Source organism: Lepidochelys olivacea (genome assembly GCF_965140295.1).
Source record: "Lepidochelys olivacea isolate rLepOli2 genome assembly, chromosome: 7".
Classification (NCBI taxonomy): domain Eukaryota; kingdom Metazoa; phylum Chordata; order Testudines; family Cheloniidae; genus Lepidochelys; species Lepidochelys olivacea.
Window position 1 is genome coordinate 102781494 of NC_140417.1, and position 15507 is coordinate 102797000.

General features: G+C 38.9%; 1 protein-coding gene across 2 annotated transcripts in view; it reads right to left on the bottom strand.

The window, feature by feature from the left end:
- DOCK1 (dedicator of cytokinesis 1) overlaps positions 1–15507 on the bottom strand; it is a 552328-nt gene that overhangs the window by 33102 nt on the left and 503719 nt on the right. For both annotated transcript variants that reach the window (XM_084632948.1, XM_084632949.1), the window contains exons 47-48: positions 10491–10628; positions 5145–5290 (exon numbers count right to left, since the gene is read on the bottom strand). In XM_084632948.1, coding sequence (XP_084489074.1) covers positions 5145–5290; positions 10491–10628 — 284 coding nt within the window. The remainder of the gene's footprint in view (positions 1–5144; positions 5291–10490; positions 10629–15507) is intronic.

The window sequence follows — 15507 nt, forward strand, 5'->3', positions numbered from 1 at the left end:
TAACAGAAATCAGAGGCCATTTCTAGAATCAGGGCACCACTTCTGCTGGGAGCTGTACTGAGGCAGCCAGCAAGCGGAAAAGTTCTGTTTTGGGCTCCCAAAATGGAATTTTTCTGGAAATCCCTTCCCATGAGAAATGTCATGCTTTTGACTTAACAGTCAATTAATTCAGGACAATTTTTTTTTTCAAAAACACAAAATTTTCCATGGGAAGGGATTTCCATGTCCTGGCCAGCTCTACTAATTTCTTTAGGTCTTCCATTGTCTAATTTGTTTAGTCAAAAACTTTCTCCACTAATGTTAATCCAGCATTGTATACTCTAATGTAACCTATTTCTCTACAACTCTATTTATGATTAAAATGGAGAACAGTTTACAATGTAGATGATTCTTAAAGAAAAATACTTCTGCAAAACAAGCACTGGTTAGTGTTTGTACATTAAAGCATTCTTTGGGAATCTCACTTTCCAATGGGAAACATTAAATATTTAATAAAAAAATGTTACTTCTAGTGCCTTAAAGTACAATTCTGAATGTCTTTCTTATTTTTCTTTCAGGATGCAATCAAACCTTATATATCAAATTAATATATAATTCCTTAACTACTGACAAAATCGTATCTAATTCCCTGAAATCACTCACATGGAAAACTTTGCTCGAACCTCAGTCATATTCAGATACTTTATTGATAGATATACATACAATTTTAAGTCTATAGAATGTGTTATTTGTCCAAGAGGAAGCATGCAGTCAGAGATAAGGTTTTGCATTTGAGTATCATTTTGAGAACTTAGATGATGTTTGTATTGTGCCTGGTTGTACATTAGAATCACAAGTAAGTTTGATATTGTACCTATGGATTGTGGGTGCATTTTGGTGTTATGATGTTTGGGTGTGATTGAGATTGGTGTGAATATGAATGTTAGCTTAACTGGTGATTTCCTTAATTATTATTTATTTATTTTATTTTATTTATTTTTTTTTTAAAGAGAATGAACGGATGGGCTTTGCACTTCAACAACCTTACCTCTAAGTTAAAGTTTTTTGTTTAGTTGAATTTTCAAGGGCTTTAATAAGCATGGTTAGCTATCAACACTGATATGCCCCCTCCACCTCTCAAACAATGAAAAGCCCTATTATATTTCATGCCCACCACCTCGATTTCACTTAATGGCCCCCCACATAGAGGTATCATCCACTCCCACATCCCTCTGCAGAGCCCTGTTCCACTCAATGCCGTCAATGAACAGACCAGACTGTCACCATACTTGCTCCATGCCCCCCCGCCCTGTTCCACATTCCCATGGTCCTGGTCCTTAATATGCTCCTCTCACCATATCCATGCTTCCTACCATTACCTGGTACTTCCTATTCACATTCAGCTTAAAATACACACATGTATAATTATTGGTGAGTACCAACATTTACATGTATCAATATCGATACCTATAAACAATTTAAGAGCCCAAAATAACAAAGTTTGGTGTGGACCTTACAGGAAACCATACACTTTCACCTTCTTAGACATCAGGCAATTTTAGGTGTCACTACTGTTTGAAAGAAAAAAGTGTCCTTTCAAGCATGTTTTTATAACTACATATTGATTTTGTTTCCGATCGGTGCTGTATTAAATGTCCAAAATACTGTTCCAATTAAAAGCATTTTTCTAAAATAGTGACTTCTGAAGAGACCCATTTTTTCCCAAGTCAAAGAATCTTCAAACGTTTTGATCTCCAAGCCATGGGTAGAACTGTTTGTAGTAGCATGTCTCCTGAAAGGCCAAACTTCTGGGGCTCAGTTCATTGGTGGATTAATGGGCCTAGCTGGACTTCTCACACAAATAAAGATCCAACTCCCATTGAAGTCCATAGGAATCTTTCAATTGATTTTAATGGGAATTAGGCATTAACATCTGTGCCACCTTTATGACTTTGATTAAATTGCATTGGTGTAGGTGGTGACAGAATATTCCCCAGTCTCTGTTTGGAGAAGTTATGTGAGTTTTACTACTTAACCTCAAGTAATTTTTCATGAGATTGCAGACCCAGCAAAATCATATTCACTTGTTCTCCCCATGGAGGAGTGTAACAGCTAGCTCTAGGTTTACTTGAAGTCAGCAGGGCGCCTATACTGAATACCCTTTTAGGAGTGTAATAAGCAACTTCTCCCCAAAAAAACCCCTATTTCCCTTTTATTACAAGTAAAAACCTGTATTAACTGTGCAATTAAACAAATTAAGACCTTTCTAGACCTCCCAGTTTACCCATATGACCATTTAGCAGCTGAATGTAGTAAGGAAATGGCACCAAAATGAAGACAGAAATACATAAGGCGTTTGCAGTTAAACTCTGAAAGGTGTTCACATAACTTCACCCACCACACCACCCTTACAGATATTTTGATTAAATGTGAGGTTGTGACACAAAGACCCATTTGCGGTTCACTATTCTGTATCAGCAGCTCTCATCAGGCCTGACATACTCATTAAACTTAACACACTCTTGTCAATCTGTAACTAAAAGGGGTCATGTAAGATATCACTGAAAACTAACTCATCACTGATCATTAATAGTCTTGCATGACATATGTACAGGGTGTGTACAAAAAGTTAAGGGTATGTGCTAGAATTATGTTCCTAAAATGCACAAGCCCAAGGTCCTAACAAAGTCCATCATGGAAAGAAGAAAGATCGGTAAGAAATCTACCTTGTACCAACCAAGGCTGTAGCTTATTTAGTTAAGTCTTAGCCACTAGACAGCATATTTTCTTTTATTTGCTTGTAACCATTTTGTCTTTATCCCTTGTACTTGAACTCACTTAAAACCTCTCTTTGTTAATAAACTTGTTTTACTTTTAATCTAAACCAACCCAGTGTTATGCTTGTATTGAAGTGAATGTTAAGTTCAGTTAAGGCAACAAGTTGCTGTGATTTTGTCTCTTTAAAGGAGCAACAGACATTATTAAATCTCAGTGTTCTAGGAGAGGGCTGGACAGTTCAGGACAGATGGTTTTGGGGAAATTAGGGACAGAGGGCATGTTGGGGTCACCCTGCAATTAGTAACCAAGGCTGGTTAAGACCAGGATGGGGCTGTTGTGTTGTAGGCAGGCTGCTGGGGTCAGAGTGATGAACGAGGGTTGCACAGCACACAGACACTCAGTGCATTCTTGTATGCTTACTGGGAGCATCCAGACAAGGAGCTACAGCATTTAAGGCACTCAGGATTACAGGACAAGTGGTGACACAACCTCTCACTGGTCTGAATTGCAACCCAGAACATGACAGATGTACAGCCTGGCAAAAGTCAGACAAAGGTCTTTGTGCATATTAAACTATAGGTATGTTCAAATTTCCAAGGCACTATGAGCCTGAGTCAGAGTCCATTAAAATAAATTGAAAAACTCCCATTAATTTCAATGAGCCTTGGATCAGGCCCTATTTCACAGTGAGCTTCAAAACTAAGTGTTTTTTTTTTCTGGTGATGAAGTGTATCCAGTAGGTTGTCGTGATATTTATTAAACTGCCTTGCTGCTCGGTTCACTGTGTCAGCTGAGCTGCAAAATGAGCCTTGTTAGTTTCACTTTTCTGTTCAGGCTCAACTGAGTTCGCACGCACAGCTGACTTCAGGGGAAGGGGAGGGACCAACCTACATGGCTATAAAAGAAAATTGTACCTGTAATTCTTTGTAATAGTTCCACATGTAAAAAGCTTACATAAGGAAGATGACTTGCATTATAGAGCTTTCTTCTGAATTGCACAACCTCTATGAAGCAGGATTAAAAAGGAAACGGAGTGGAGAAGGAGAACAAAGGAAAACGGATTCCAGTGGAATAATCCCAGACAAACTGTCCTCAACATGTGTGCCCCCCGCCACAAACATGCAGCCTGCCAAATGGTATGTACAATGGCAGAGCTGGGGTAGAGGTGCAGAATGGAAAAAGCTGAAAGAGGCAAAAATGTAACAGGCTTAAATGAGGAGAGAAGAGCCAAATATGCAGATATGGAAAGAGTAATGTGAGGAGTGAGAAACAAAGAGAATGACACTTTTATGGTGGCAGCACACAGCCAGTTTTCCCCCTAGCCTTCTATAGATATAGTTTTCTTTTAAGTCATTTTCTGGTGATGAAGAGCAATCCTACCACAAAGCTTCACTTTTTGGCAGCTAAACCCTGCCTTACCCCAATCTGCACCTGGTAGACAAAGCATGAAGGGGCATATGAATGTTTAGGACATCTGGCATTTAAATACCTTGCAATGCTGGCTATAAAAGTGCCATGTGAATGTCTGTTCTCACTTTCAGGTGACATTGTAAATAACAAGTGGGCAGCATTATCTCCCATAAATGTAAACAAACTTGTTTCTCTTAGTGATTGGCTCCACAAGAAGTAGGACTGAGTGGACTTGTAGGCTCTAAAGTTTTACATTGTTTTATTTTTGAGCGTAGTTACATTTTTAAGTTGTGCTTTCACGATAAAGAGACTGCACCACAGTACTTGTATGAGGTGAATTGAAAAATACTATTTTTATCATATTTATAGTGCAAATATTTGTAATAAAATAACAAAGTGATGGTACACTTTGTATTCTGTGTTGTAACTGAAATCAATATATTTGAAAATGTTGAAAAACATCAAAAATATTTAACAAATTTCAATTGGTATTCTATTGTTTAACAGTGCAATTTAAACTGCAATTAATCGACAGCCCCAATTAAAGTCAAATAGTGTATCTTGAAATCAGCATTGAGAAAAACAAGATTCTTTAAGAAATGATCATATTTGTTAAAAAAACAATGCTTTTCTTCTCAGTGGTAGTCCGTTTTAGAGAGATGGAAGTATCACTGCTGAGGAGGGAGGGAAAGAATTTTCCAAAATGCCAAATTTCTAATAAGACCCAGGTCTCCCGACATGCATACCCGAAACTGCTTTCAGTATAGAAACAATTTGCTCAAAATAAATGTACTTGAGTTTTATTTGCTCATATTGGTAACTTTATAAAACAAAGAATTAAGATAACACATGCAATATACTATATGTTTGTAATTAAAGTGTAATTAGGTGCTGACAGCTTCTCACAACCCAGTAAGGATTTGCATGCTGAATCTTTCTCCACAATTACAAGCTCTTAATTGTTATACCTTACTTACCCATCAGAGCCAGGTCTGGAAGGGGTACTATCTGACGAGACAGATGATACTGATGCAACAGATAAAGGTCTTGAAGATGAAGGCATTGTGAATGATCGAACCATAGACCTTGGCCGACTGCCTCGTCTATCATCCAAACTTGAGGGCTACAACAAAGAAAAATATGATCTTATTCTTTTTAGAACACAACCTGAAATTTGTGAGTCATTATCATGTAATGCTGAATGGTTAAATGCTTTTTTTCCACCTAGAATTTTATGCTATTTCAGTTACAAGAAATTTATAATCACACAGATACTGTTACTAGATATATTTAAGAAAAAATGCAAACAGGGCCCTGATTCAGGAAAGAACTTAAGCATATGCTTAATTTTAAACACAGGTATGTTTTAAACTCTGCAAGGCAGGGGACTACAACGCCCAACAGCTCCTCCTCACCCCTTGCACTTCCCACTCTTCTGGCCAGGTAAGGGGAAAGGCCCTGAGAACCAGGAAGTGGCTGGGCTGTGGTTGGAAGCAGTGGCTGCAAGGAAGCCAGGAGCTGAGGTCAACTGAAGCAGTGGCCACCTGGAAACAGGAAGTCGGAGAGAAGTTGAAAACAGGAACAATATGGAGAGCCATCTGTGGAACAGGCTGTGACTGCCAGACATTACACCTGGGTGCAGGCTTGTGTGGGATTTATGGGGGAGCAGCAGTGGCTAGGCAGGAAGCCATTGCAGAGGGGCCCCAATGATAGACTCTAACTGAGCCTGGCTTGGAGACCTGCAAGGTCCTATTTGCATTGAGCAGAGATTGGACTGGAGAGGCACGAGTAGGCCTAAAGAGCCCCAATTCTCAATTGGACTGCCCCCTAGGGACTGAAACATTTACCATTATTACACTTAATACACTTTTTACTATAACTATTAAGCCTCTGTACCTAGGGTATTTGCAATCTTTCCCTTTCCTGTCAGTTCCACAAAAAATAACCTTTCCCTTAGCCATGTGTCTGAATGGTTACTGGGACTCACCAGGGCTACCAGCACCGACAACGCCTAGATGTTGAAGCACCTACAGTTTCCTCCAAGTTGTGGTGCATGTGGCATGCTACTGGTACCCTAGTGTATTCTAGCACTGAGTAACAGCAATAATGAACCAAAGTTTTTTAAAAACCACAAATATGGTATTGCTGTTAACAGAGCCACTTTCACGGAGTGACATCTAGGTTGAGAAGAAAATATTTAAATGTCGTTTTTTATGCAGATGTTCTTTTATAGTTCTGAATATTTATACAAGCTTTGCTAGTCATTAATAACTGATATATGCATAAAATAATTGAACTTTCAGACAAAAATAAGAATCTCCTGCTGTTTAGTCACAGGTAGCTTTTCCACACTGTCAACTACTGCTAAGCTGGCATTGTACAAGAAAGACAGAAGTGATAAAATTCCATCAATTCTTAGTAGTGGATCAGAGTGACACTGGCAAGATACCACCAACTGGGTCTGACTTTCCAGTCATCTCTTTGACAATGTTAATGTGTATGACTGAAGCAAGTGACACATAAGTATAATTAATGTCAATATCTCGTTTCTCCTTGGGAATAAATTACTATTTAGAGGCACAGTGCATCAAACATATCAAGCAGGGATTTAAGGACCATAAAGGGAACAACATTTACAAGGATACTATCAAGGCTGGTAAGCTTCAGATAGGATTTCTCTCTCCTCTAAATATGTCATTACCTTAAAAATATCACCACTATAGAAGGATCTGAAAATGAGTTTCTGAAGTCAGGGCTGTCATAGTCAAATTCATCGGCCCATTCTGCTCCCCTTGTGCTTCTGGGGATTCCCCTGGTGCACAGGCTCTCATGCCACTCATCCCACAGACTCCCAGAGTAGGATGTTTAGTCAGGACAGAGAGTTGGTGTGGCTAGCGTGTGCTGTGTTCTTGCTATCTTCAGCTGGCATTTGTTCTCTTGGGGACTGTTGGCACCTAGCCCAGGATGTGCTAAGCTACACTGGCACTGATCAAAGAATCCGAGAGCTATGACCAGATCCCTGTTGTCCCACTCTACTATGCCCAGTGGAAATCTGGCACAGCAAAAATTCTGACTTAGTGTGTTTAAAATACACGATCTAAACACCTGTGTGATCCCCAGTAATAAAAGAAATTCAGGGCCAGATCCTGATCCCAATTCCACAAGTGTCAATCTGGAGTAGCACCATCACTGGACATACAGTGCTGTAAATCCATCGTAACTACGATCAGAATTTGGTGCACTGAATCTTGGATATAATATGTTTAGGTTACACATTCCATGAATTACAGTTTGCCTTTTTCATACAAGGGACATAATGTCAAGCTGCGCTTTCTAGTGGTGGAATCACCCTAGAATTAGCCTTTAACAGACTTCTTTGCAAAATTTTCCTATTAGTGTTTCAATCGTTATTCACTAAGGACTAGGCTGTGGCTAGCTCTTTCATGGGTGTGCACTGTGCGGTGGGGTGGGATTAATGAACCACATCTTGTGCTGCCTCTGGTAAGGGCTACCCAAAATCTCAGACCTGTTGGGAGCTCCTGTCTGATTAATCCTCTTTACAGGTCCATACAAAGTTCAAAAATGGAATAGAGGGAGTCCTGTTTATTCTGCAGCTGTGAAATTCACCCAATACTGCAGAATAATGCTCCAAATTCAGAATTTCCATTTTTAAATAATTATGGCTCTAGCCTTTATGGTTGCAGAGATAACCTTCAAAACATGAACCGAATGTAAACCACTGCAGTGACTTCTAAGTATGCAGACTACCTGATATAATAACTCTAAGGGCATGAACTGTCCCCAATCATCCCAAGTGGGGTGACTGTGGAATCTGGCTTTTTCCAAGCTCCACAGACATCAACATTTCACCATGGAATTAATCATTCTGCTGCAGCCATGCATTCAATATTTTGTTTTGTCTCCTTGCCCTGCTGGGATCTGCCTGCTACTGTGTCTTACTCATCAGCTTTCCTTCTAATGGGGAGTTAGCTGGATTACCATTCATGCTCCCTACAGTATGCCACAGAACTAGGCAGAAAGCCAGAGTTGGAGTACAGATTGCAGCCAGGCAGCTTGGGAACCAGAAGCATACACTGGCAAGCTGGGCTGCCTGCAGAATAATGTAGTAGTTAATGTTTCTTCAACTGGCGATTTTCCTTATTTGGTCTTGTTGATAGAAAATGCATTTGCGCAATCTTACAAATATATTAATGGTTTCTTGTGGGGGAGTTTCTGAAAGTTTCAATTATTAGTGTACATTTTCTCTTGCTTGAAATTATTCTTTACAATTTCTGGGAAAATATTTACTTTCTTAAGCAATTTCTGATATTTGCTTTCTTGAAGACAAATCATATTTCGCTACAAGGTCACATCTTATCAAATTGTTGAGTAGATTCTCCCTTAATTTCTTTTTTCATGAGCTATTTGTGTGGTTACTACAGCTTGAAATCTAGTTAGCCATTTGGGACCAAGATGAACAATGCATGTCAACATAAAGAAGTAGACAAAATCTGAGTTTATTCACTCACTGGTATAGATTCACTTATATTTCTGATAAATACTGAACACATTCATGTATTTATTTTGTTTGTCTTTTTAAACCATAACAAGGGGAAAAGAGTGTACAGTGGATGTAAGTTTCATATAAGTCTTCCTTTTTCATTACAAATCTAACCAAGACCTACAACAAGGTTAAAGAATATTTATAACATTGACGGAGGTTTTGATTCTGAGTCTGTCAATGCTACTCATATACAAGGCATAAGAGTTGGAACAGAAGCCTTCAACATACTTTCAGAACACAAATCCCAGCACAGTCAGTCCTAAGGTTAACTCTAACTCTTTACTTGTATGTTACTGAATTTTTAAAATTTATTTATAAAACATGTGCCCGCTTTGCATAATCTCCAAGTGCACTTACGGCTTTCAAAATACATTCTCGATTAAGAACCTACGTGCAGGCTGCAAGAGTCAGCACTTGAAACACACTCTGCACTAAGCAGCAACACTCAGTCTTAAACAAAAACAAAACCTCTCTACTAACTAACCCCCTTTAATCAACAAGGTTCAAAGTGTAAGAGGACTTTCAAAATTTCTGGCTGCATCTTGAAGCTGAGACAGAAGGGTGGCCAAAAATGATTTGCTCATGTTGGGAGAATGCAAACTACAGTACTGAGGACCATCCACTGCGAACAATCTACATCCCCCCCCCCGCTCTCCTGAAATACAGTTTGGAGTCACAGTAGAATCATAGAATATCAGGATTGGAAGGGACCTCAGGAGGTCATCTAGTCCAACCCCCTGCTCAAAGCAGGACCAATCCCCAATTTTTGCCCCAGATCCCTAAATGGCCCCCTCAAGGATTGAACTCACAAGCTTGGGGTTAGCAGGCCAATACTCAAACCACTGAGCTATCCCTCCTCCTTGTAGCCTGAGATTTACAAGTAAGGTCAAGGATGCAGTGTACTTAATAGCAACAAGTCATTGCTGAGAATCTGCAGATACAGGGCCCTGACTTATTGAAAAAACATTTTAAAAAGCCTTAGAACTAGCTTTGGAAGTGACACTCTGTGATATTCCTTGATATGAACCTCTGACTTCAAAGAACAAATGCTTCAAAGATATCAGAAACTCCTAGAGATTGTAACCTGTGTAAAAGATCCTTAAAACCTGAACACTTTGAAGGACTATGTTGATTTCCAATGGACAGATCCAGGTATTTTAGGGTAAGTCTTTTACGCTGAGGAGTCATGTTGATAAGGGTTTTTGAATGTTTTTTGGGACATTTGTCCACTTCTCCTAAGCACTGACAATTTAAGTGAAGTCTTTAGCTGGTCCCAATGCTCTAAGCTACAGTTGCTAGTCCAGAGGTAAATTAACCAAGTAGACCTATTCATCTAGCATAGTTACAGACAAAGGTACCTGTTGAAGCCACTGATATATAACTATGCTTCAGAAGACAACCTTCTGGATGGGCATATAGTACAGGACAAAAACCTAGAAACCAGAAAGATATTATATTCTAATCTTAAAAGAGATACTCATTTGATGTGCAACACAAGGCAAGTCACTACACTTTCATGCGACTACCGACGTGGACAATTTTAGGGACGTTAAGAGAAATAAACCTCTGTCTAAAAATGAGTTTAAATACACCAGCACCACACCACCAAAACAAAATGAAAACCATATATCCCTTAAGATTCTTAATCACACTCTATTAAAACTGTTTTTTCTATATATTCATTTAATGACTGAAATGTGAATTACAGCAATTCCAAAGACAGATACTTTTTTAAATGTCAGGTTTGGAGACAACTTACAATTGTTCTGATACCGTATTGCTTTTCCACTTTTTCTTTAAGCTGCTTAAAACAGGCCTCCATTCTCTCATGAAATGGCCTTAGCGCTTCAGTTACTTTCTCTCCATGAATTCGGATACCTTCTGCCAGGAATGGAATCTAAAGAATACAATTAGATGATGATGAATTTTCTGGTCTTCTCTCATAAAAGGAAGTAGAGCAAGGGGGACTCTACATATACTTAGAAGTAGGCTTCTAAGAGGAATATGAGATTTTTATGGAACACTAATAGCAAGTAAAGCAGAACATGGTGATTTTTGGTACTATATATGATTTCATTTTCACTCTGTGTTGCGCATAGTCATTTAAAATGAATGTATGAATAATTCTGCCAAGCAATTATAAGGTACAGCTAAATTTATCAGGTTGAACAAATACCCCTTTATTTTATGTTTAAAAACCCCTCATACATACTGTACTTTAAATTTGACTCAAAAGCTAGACCAGTGATACTCAGACCTCAGTGGTTCAGGGGCCAAATTAGCAATCCACATTACCCAAAAGAGCCACAGTTGTGTGAATTCACTGTTTCATTTACTATAGTACTACATATTCATATTTAAACAGTAAGATGGGAAATATGTAGTTTTTATATATATATATAATTCTCACAGCAAAATGACTGACCAAGTATTATAATTTTATCAACTACAATTGGTCAATAACATATTAAAAGCGTCCTGATTGGTTAATAATTAAATCACAGTGTTTTAATATCACGTGCTGCAAAGAGCTGCAGGAGACACATTAAAGAGCCACTTGCGAGCCTGAGTCTGAGTATCACTGAGCTACACTATTAATATCAGCCCCACCAGGTTTCATGGGAATAAATAGCAGAGAAAAACAATCTTCACATCTATTTCTGTTTAACACATGCTATTTAGGAAACCCTGTGTTACCATGAAAAAAAATCTTAAGATATTGTACACCACATATTTGTTAAGAAAACATACAGATTTATATACCAAAAATGACAGTATTTTTCATCGTAAATTGAGTTTTCAATGATTTTTAGTAGAGAGTGAGGTGAGGGGTGGCGGTGAGAATAAATTAATTCTCTTTTATAACTGAAAATAATAATTTATCTGCAAGGCTGTGTCACAAAATATCCATGCCAACACAAGGTTATATAATTAGTTCATAGTGTGGAGGTATAGCTGACCTTTTAAAATGTTTAAAGAGAGACATTTTCATTCCCACAGCAACACAGAAGAATCTAATAGTAGGTCTTTCTCATGTTTAAGAAAAATATTTCCTTTTCCAGATCAGCTCCAACCTACACAGTGCTCTGGTTCTGAGTCAGATATTCTTTGCAGCAATCAAGCTAAGAGGTTTCCTCTTAATAATTCATAATTAAACTGTAATACTGATTAAAAACAGATTTTTCTAATATGACGGATCAGCAATCTAAATGAACAGACTTATTAGTAAGGAGGATAAGAAGTACACAATTAAATTACATGTGAACAAATTTAAGAAATCTTATCAAGATGAATCCATGAATAAATGCATTTTGTGCTATTTAACAGCACACAGCTGTTGCTTCTCTTGGCACTCTTCAAAAAAATACAATATTTCTACAACACAAATACAATATTTCTACTCTATCCACTTTTATTTATAATCCATATGGATTTGTACTCAGTAGCAAAAAAAAAAAAAAAAACTTTAGAATGGTCTTCTTCCTAATTTTCTGTCTACAATAAATGAATCTCAGTTCCCCGCGGGCCAACTAAGGAGTGCATGGGCTCATTTGTTTTTCTTCGCTATAAGAGAATGGGACGACTTGGGCAACATATCTTAAAATGTATAAATATATTTTTGCAGCGGCCTACTGTAGTTTGCAGTGCATATGTTGGTGGGGGGAGAGTATGGATTAAGCATTCTCTTTAGTTATGATGGAGACTAGCAGATGCCAATGGATATAGTCAAACCTGTGTGAAGTTCCTTGATGTTCAAGAGCAGCTGAACAAGGAAGATTAGCAGCCAAGCCTGTCTGAACAAGTCCAGGCTAGTTTTGAGAACATGAGCACCTTGCATCCAGAGCTTAATGACATTGGATTAAAGGGTTTGCTAAGCAAAATTCGCAGAGAAGACCAGATATGCCTGAGAGCAAGGAAACAAGGAAGACAGAGCCCAATATGAACAGGGCTGAATTTAAGAACTTGATGGTGTCTTAGTTTGAGTTTCTGAAAGTGGAATTGTTTTGTGCAGTTTTGACCACCTCTTTTCAAGGTAACCAGCACTTGTGTACATTTTGTCTTCAATTTCTCTTCCAAGAGAAACTGACCTACTACAGTGCCCCAAATCCTAATGCTGCAAGGACCATCTTTTCTCCCTCGCCCAAAAGGAGACAGGTAGGTCTGGTTAGCAGTGGTATATAATTTTGATAAGGGGTATGTGTGTGTAAGGGGGCGGGGGTTAATTGAATGTTATGTTGTTGCCAAGTTATTTGACCTTAGCGAAATGATCAGTTTATTTATTGACATATTTTAAAAGATTGTGAAGGGTGCCAGAGCTTTAGATAAGTGGTCTTATTGTAATGTAATAAATGAAAAAATAAGCACATATCTAAACATTAAAGATGTGGGGAGGGGGGAAGAAACAAAAAACAAACTAACAAAAAAACCATAATGTATCCATATATTATTTATGCCATAATATATTTTTCCTTATCCTCTCTTTTTAAAAGTTTATCATAGCTCTAGCTGCCATTACTTCTTAATATCATTCCATGATGTACGACAGATAGGGGTTCTGGGTTTTGGTTTAAACAGAAAGCTATCAATAAAATCACACCAATTCTATTTTTTAAAATAATTTAGCACCTATGAAAATTTTACAAGAAAGGGATTTTTTTTAACTTTGCATGTTGTAATTCCTTTCACCAGTATGGGAAGGGTACAGAAATAATTCTTTGTGCTGTGTACTAATCTTGGTATGCTCTAAGTATAATGGCTAGAAGTTGAGTGACTATTGCACTGAGATGAACTTCATTACTGTCATGTGGTGATGAAACAGCCTATTTCAGATCTAAATGATACTGTCAAATAAAACGACAGGATCTAATTTTTCTAGGAAGTGAAAAGGCACAAAATTAGACAAAAATAAACATCTAAAACGAATATTGTAGATATAAAAATACAATAGATACAAAAACTAGAATATTAATGTTTGAGCTACACAGTCATTTCCCATGAGATAAATACCATGGCATTTCATAGGATTTTCATGAATTTGAAATAATGTTCAAACACCCGAAGTTTGGATGTTTTTGCTGTGACTGTTTTACACGGTACTAATTTAGGGTAGTAGCTTGAAGTACACATTAACAGAAGGCACCAGACTACATGGAAGCACTGAAAAACGAAGTTCTCATCCACAATTTAAGTAAAGCCACTGAATTTTCCCCACACATTGCTCCATCTCTCTGTACTTCCACCCTGTTCTGTAGGGGCCTCTCCAGAGAGTAGTGCCAATTTTGAGACTGAGCCTAGAACAGTGGTCACCAACCTGTAGATCATGACTGACTGGTCGATCCTGGAGACTCTCCCAGTCGATCATAGAATATCATAGAATATCAGGGTTGGAAGGGACCTCAGGAGGTCATCTAGTCCAACCCCCTGCTCAAAGCAGGACCAATCCCCAATTAAATCATCCCAGCCAGGGCTTTGTTAAGCCTGACCTTAAAAACTTCTAAGGAAGGAGATTCTACCACCTCCCTAGGTAATGCATTCCAGTGTTTCACCACACTCCTAGTGAAACAGTTTTTCCTAATATCCAACCTAAACCTCCCCCACTGCAACTTGAGACCATTACTCCTTGTCCTGTCCTCTTCTACCACTGAAAATAGTCTAGAACCATCCTCTCTGGAACCACCTCTCAGGTAGTTGAAAGCAGCTATCAAATCCCCCCTCATTCTTCTCTTCTGCAGACTAAACAAGCCCAGTTCCCTCAGCCTCTCCTCATAAGTCATGTGTTCCAGACCCCTAATAATTTTTGTTGCCCTTCGCTGGACTCTCTCCAATTTATCCACATCCTTCTTGTAGTGTGGGGCCCAAAACTGGACACAGTACTCCAGATGAGGCCTCACCAATGTCGAATAGAGGGGAACGATCACGTCCCTCGATCTGCTCGCTATGCCCCTACTTATGCATCCCAAAATGCCATTGGCCTTCTTGGCAACGAGGGCACACTGCTGACTCATATCCAGCTTCTCGTCCACTGTCACCCCTAGGTCCTTTTCCGCAGAACTGCTGCCTAGCCATTCGGTCCCTAGTCTGTAGCTGTGCATTGGGTTCTTCCGTCCTAAGTGCAGGACTCTGCACTTATCCTTATTGAACCTCATCAGATTTCTTTTGGTCCAATCCTCCAATTTGTCTAGGTCCCTCTGTATCCTATCCCTGCCCTCCAGCGTATCTACCACTCTTCCTAGTTTAGTATCATCCGCAAATTTGCTGAGAGTGCAATCCACACCATCCTCCAGATCATTTATGAAGATATTGAACAAAACCGGCCCCAGGACCAAACCCTGGGGCACTCCACTTGACACCGGCTGCCAACTAGACATGGAGCCATTCATCACTATCCGTTGAGCCCGACAATCTAGCCAGCTTTCTACCCACCTTATAGTGCATTCATCCAGCCCATACTTCTTTAACTTGCTGACAAGAATACTGTGGGAGACCGTGTCAAAAGCTTTGCTAAAGTCAAGAAACAATACATCCACTGCTTTCCCTTCATCCACAGAACCAGTAATCTCATCATAGAAGGCGATTAGATTAGTCAGGCATGACCTTCCCTCGGTGAATCCATGCTGACTGTTCCTGATCACTTTCCTCTCATGTAAGTGCTTAAGGATTGATTCTTTGAGGACCTGCTCCATGATTTTTCCGGGGACTGAGGTGAGGCTGACTGGCCTGGAGTTCCCAGGATCCTCCTTCTTCCCTTTTTTAAAGATTGGCAGTACATTAGCCTT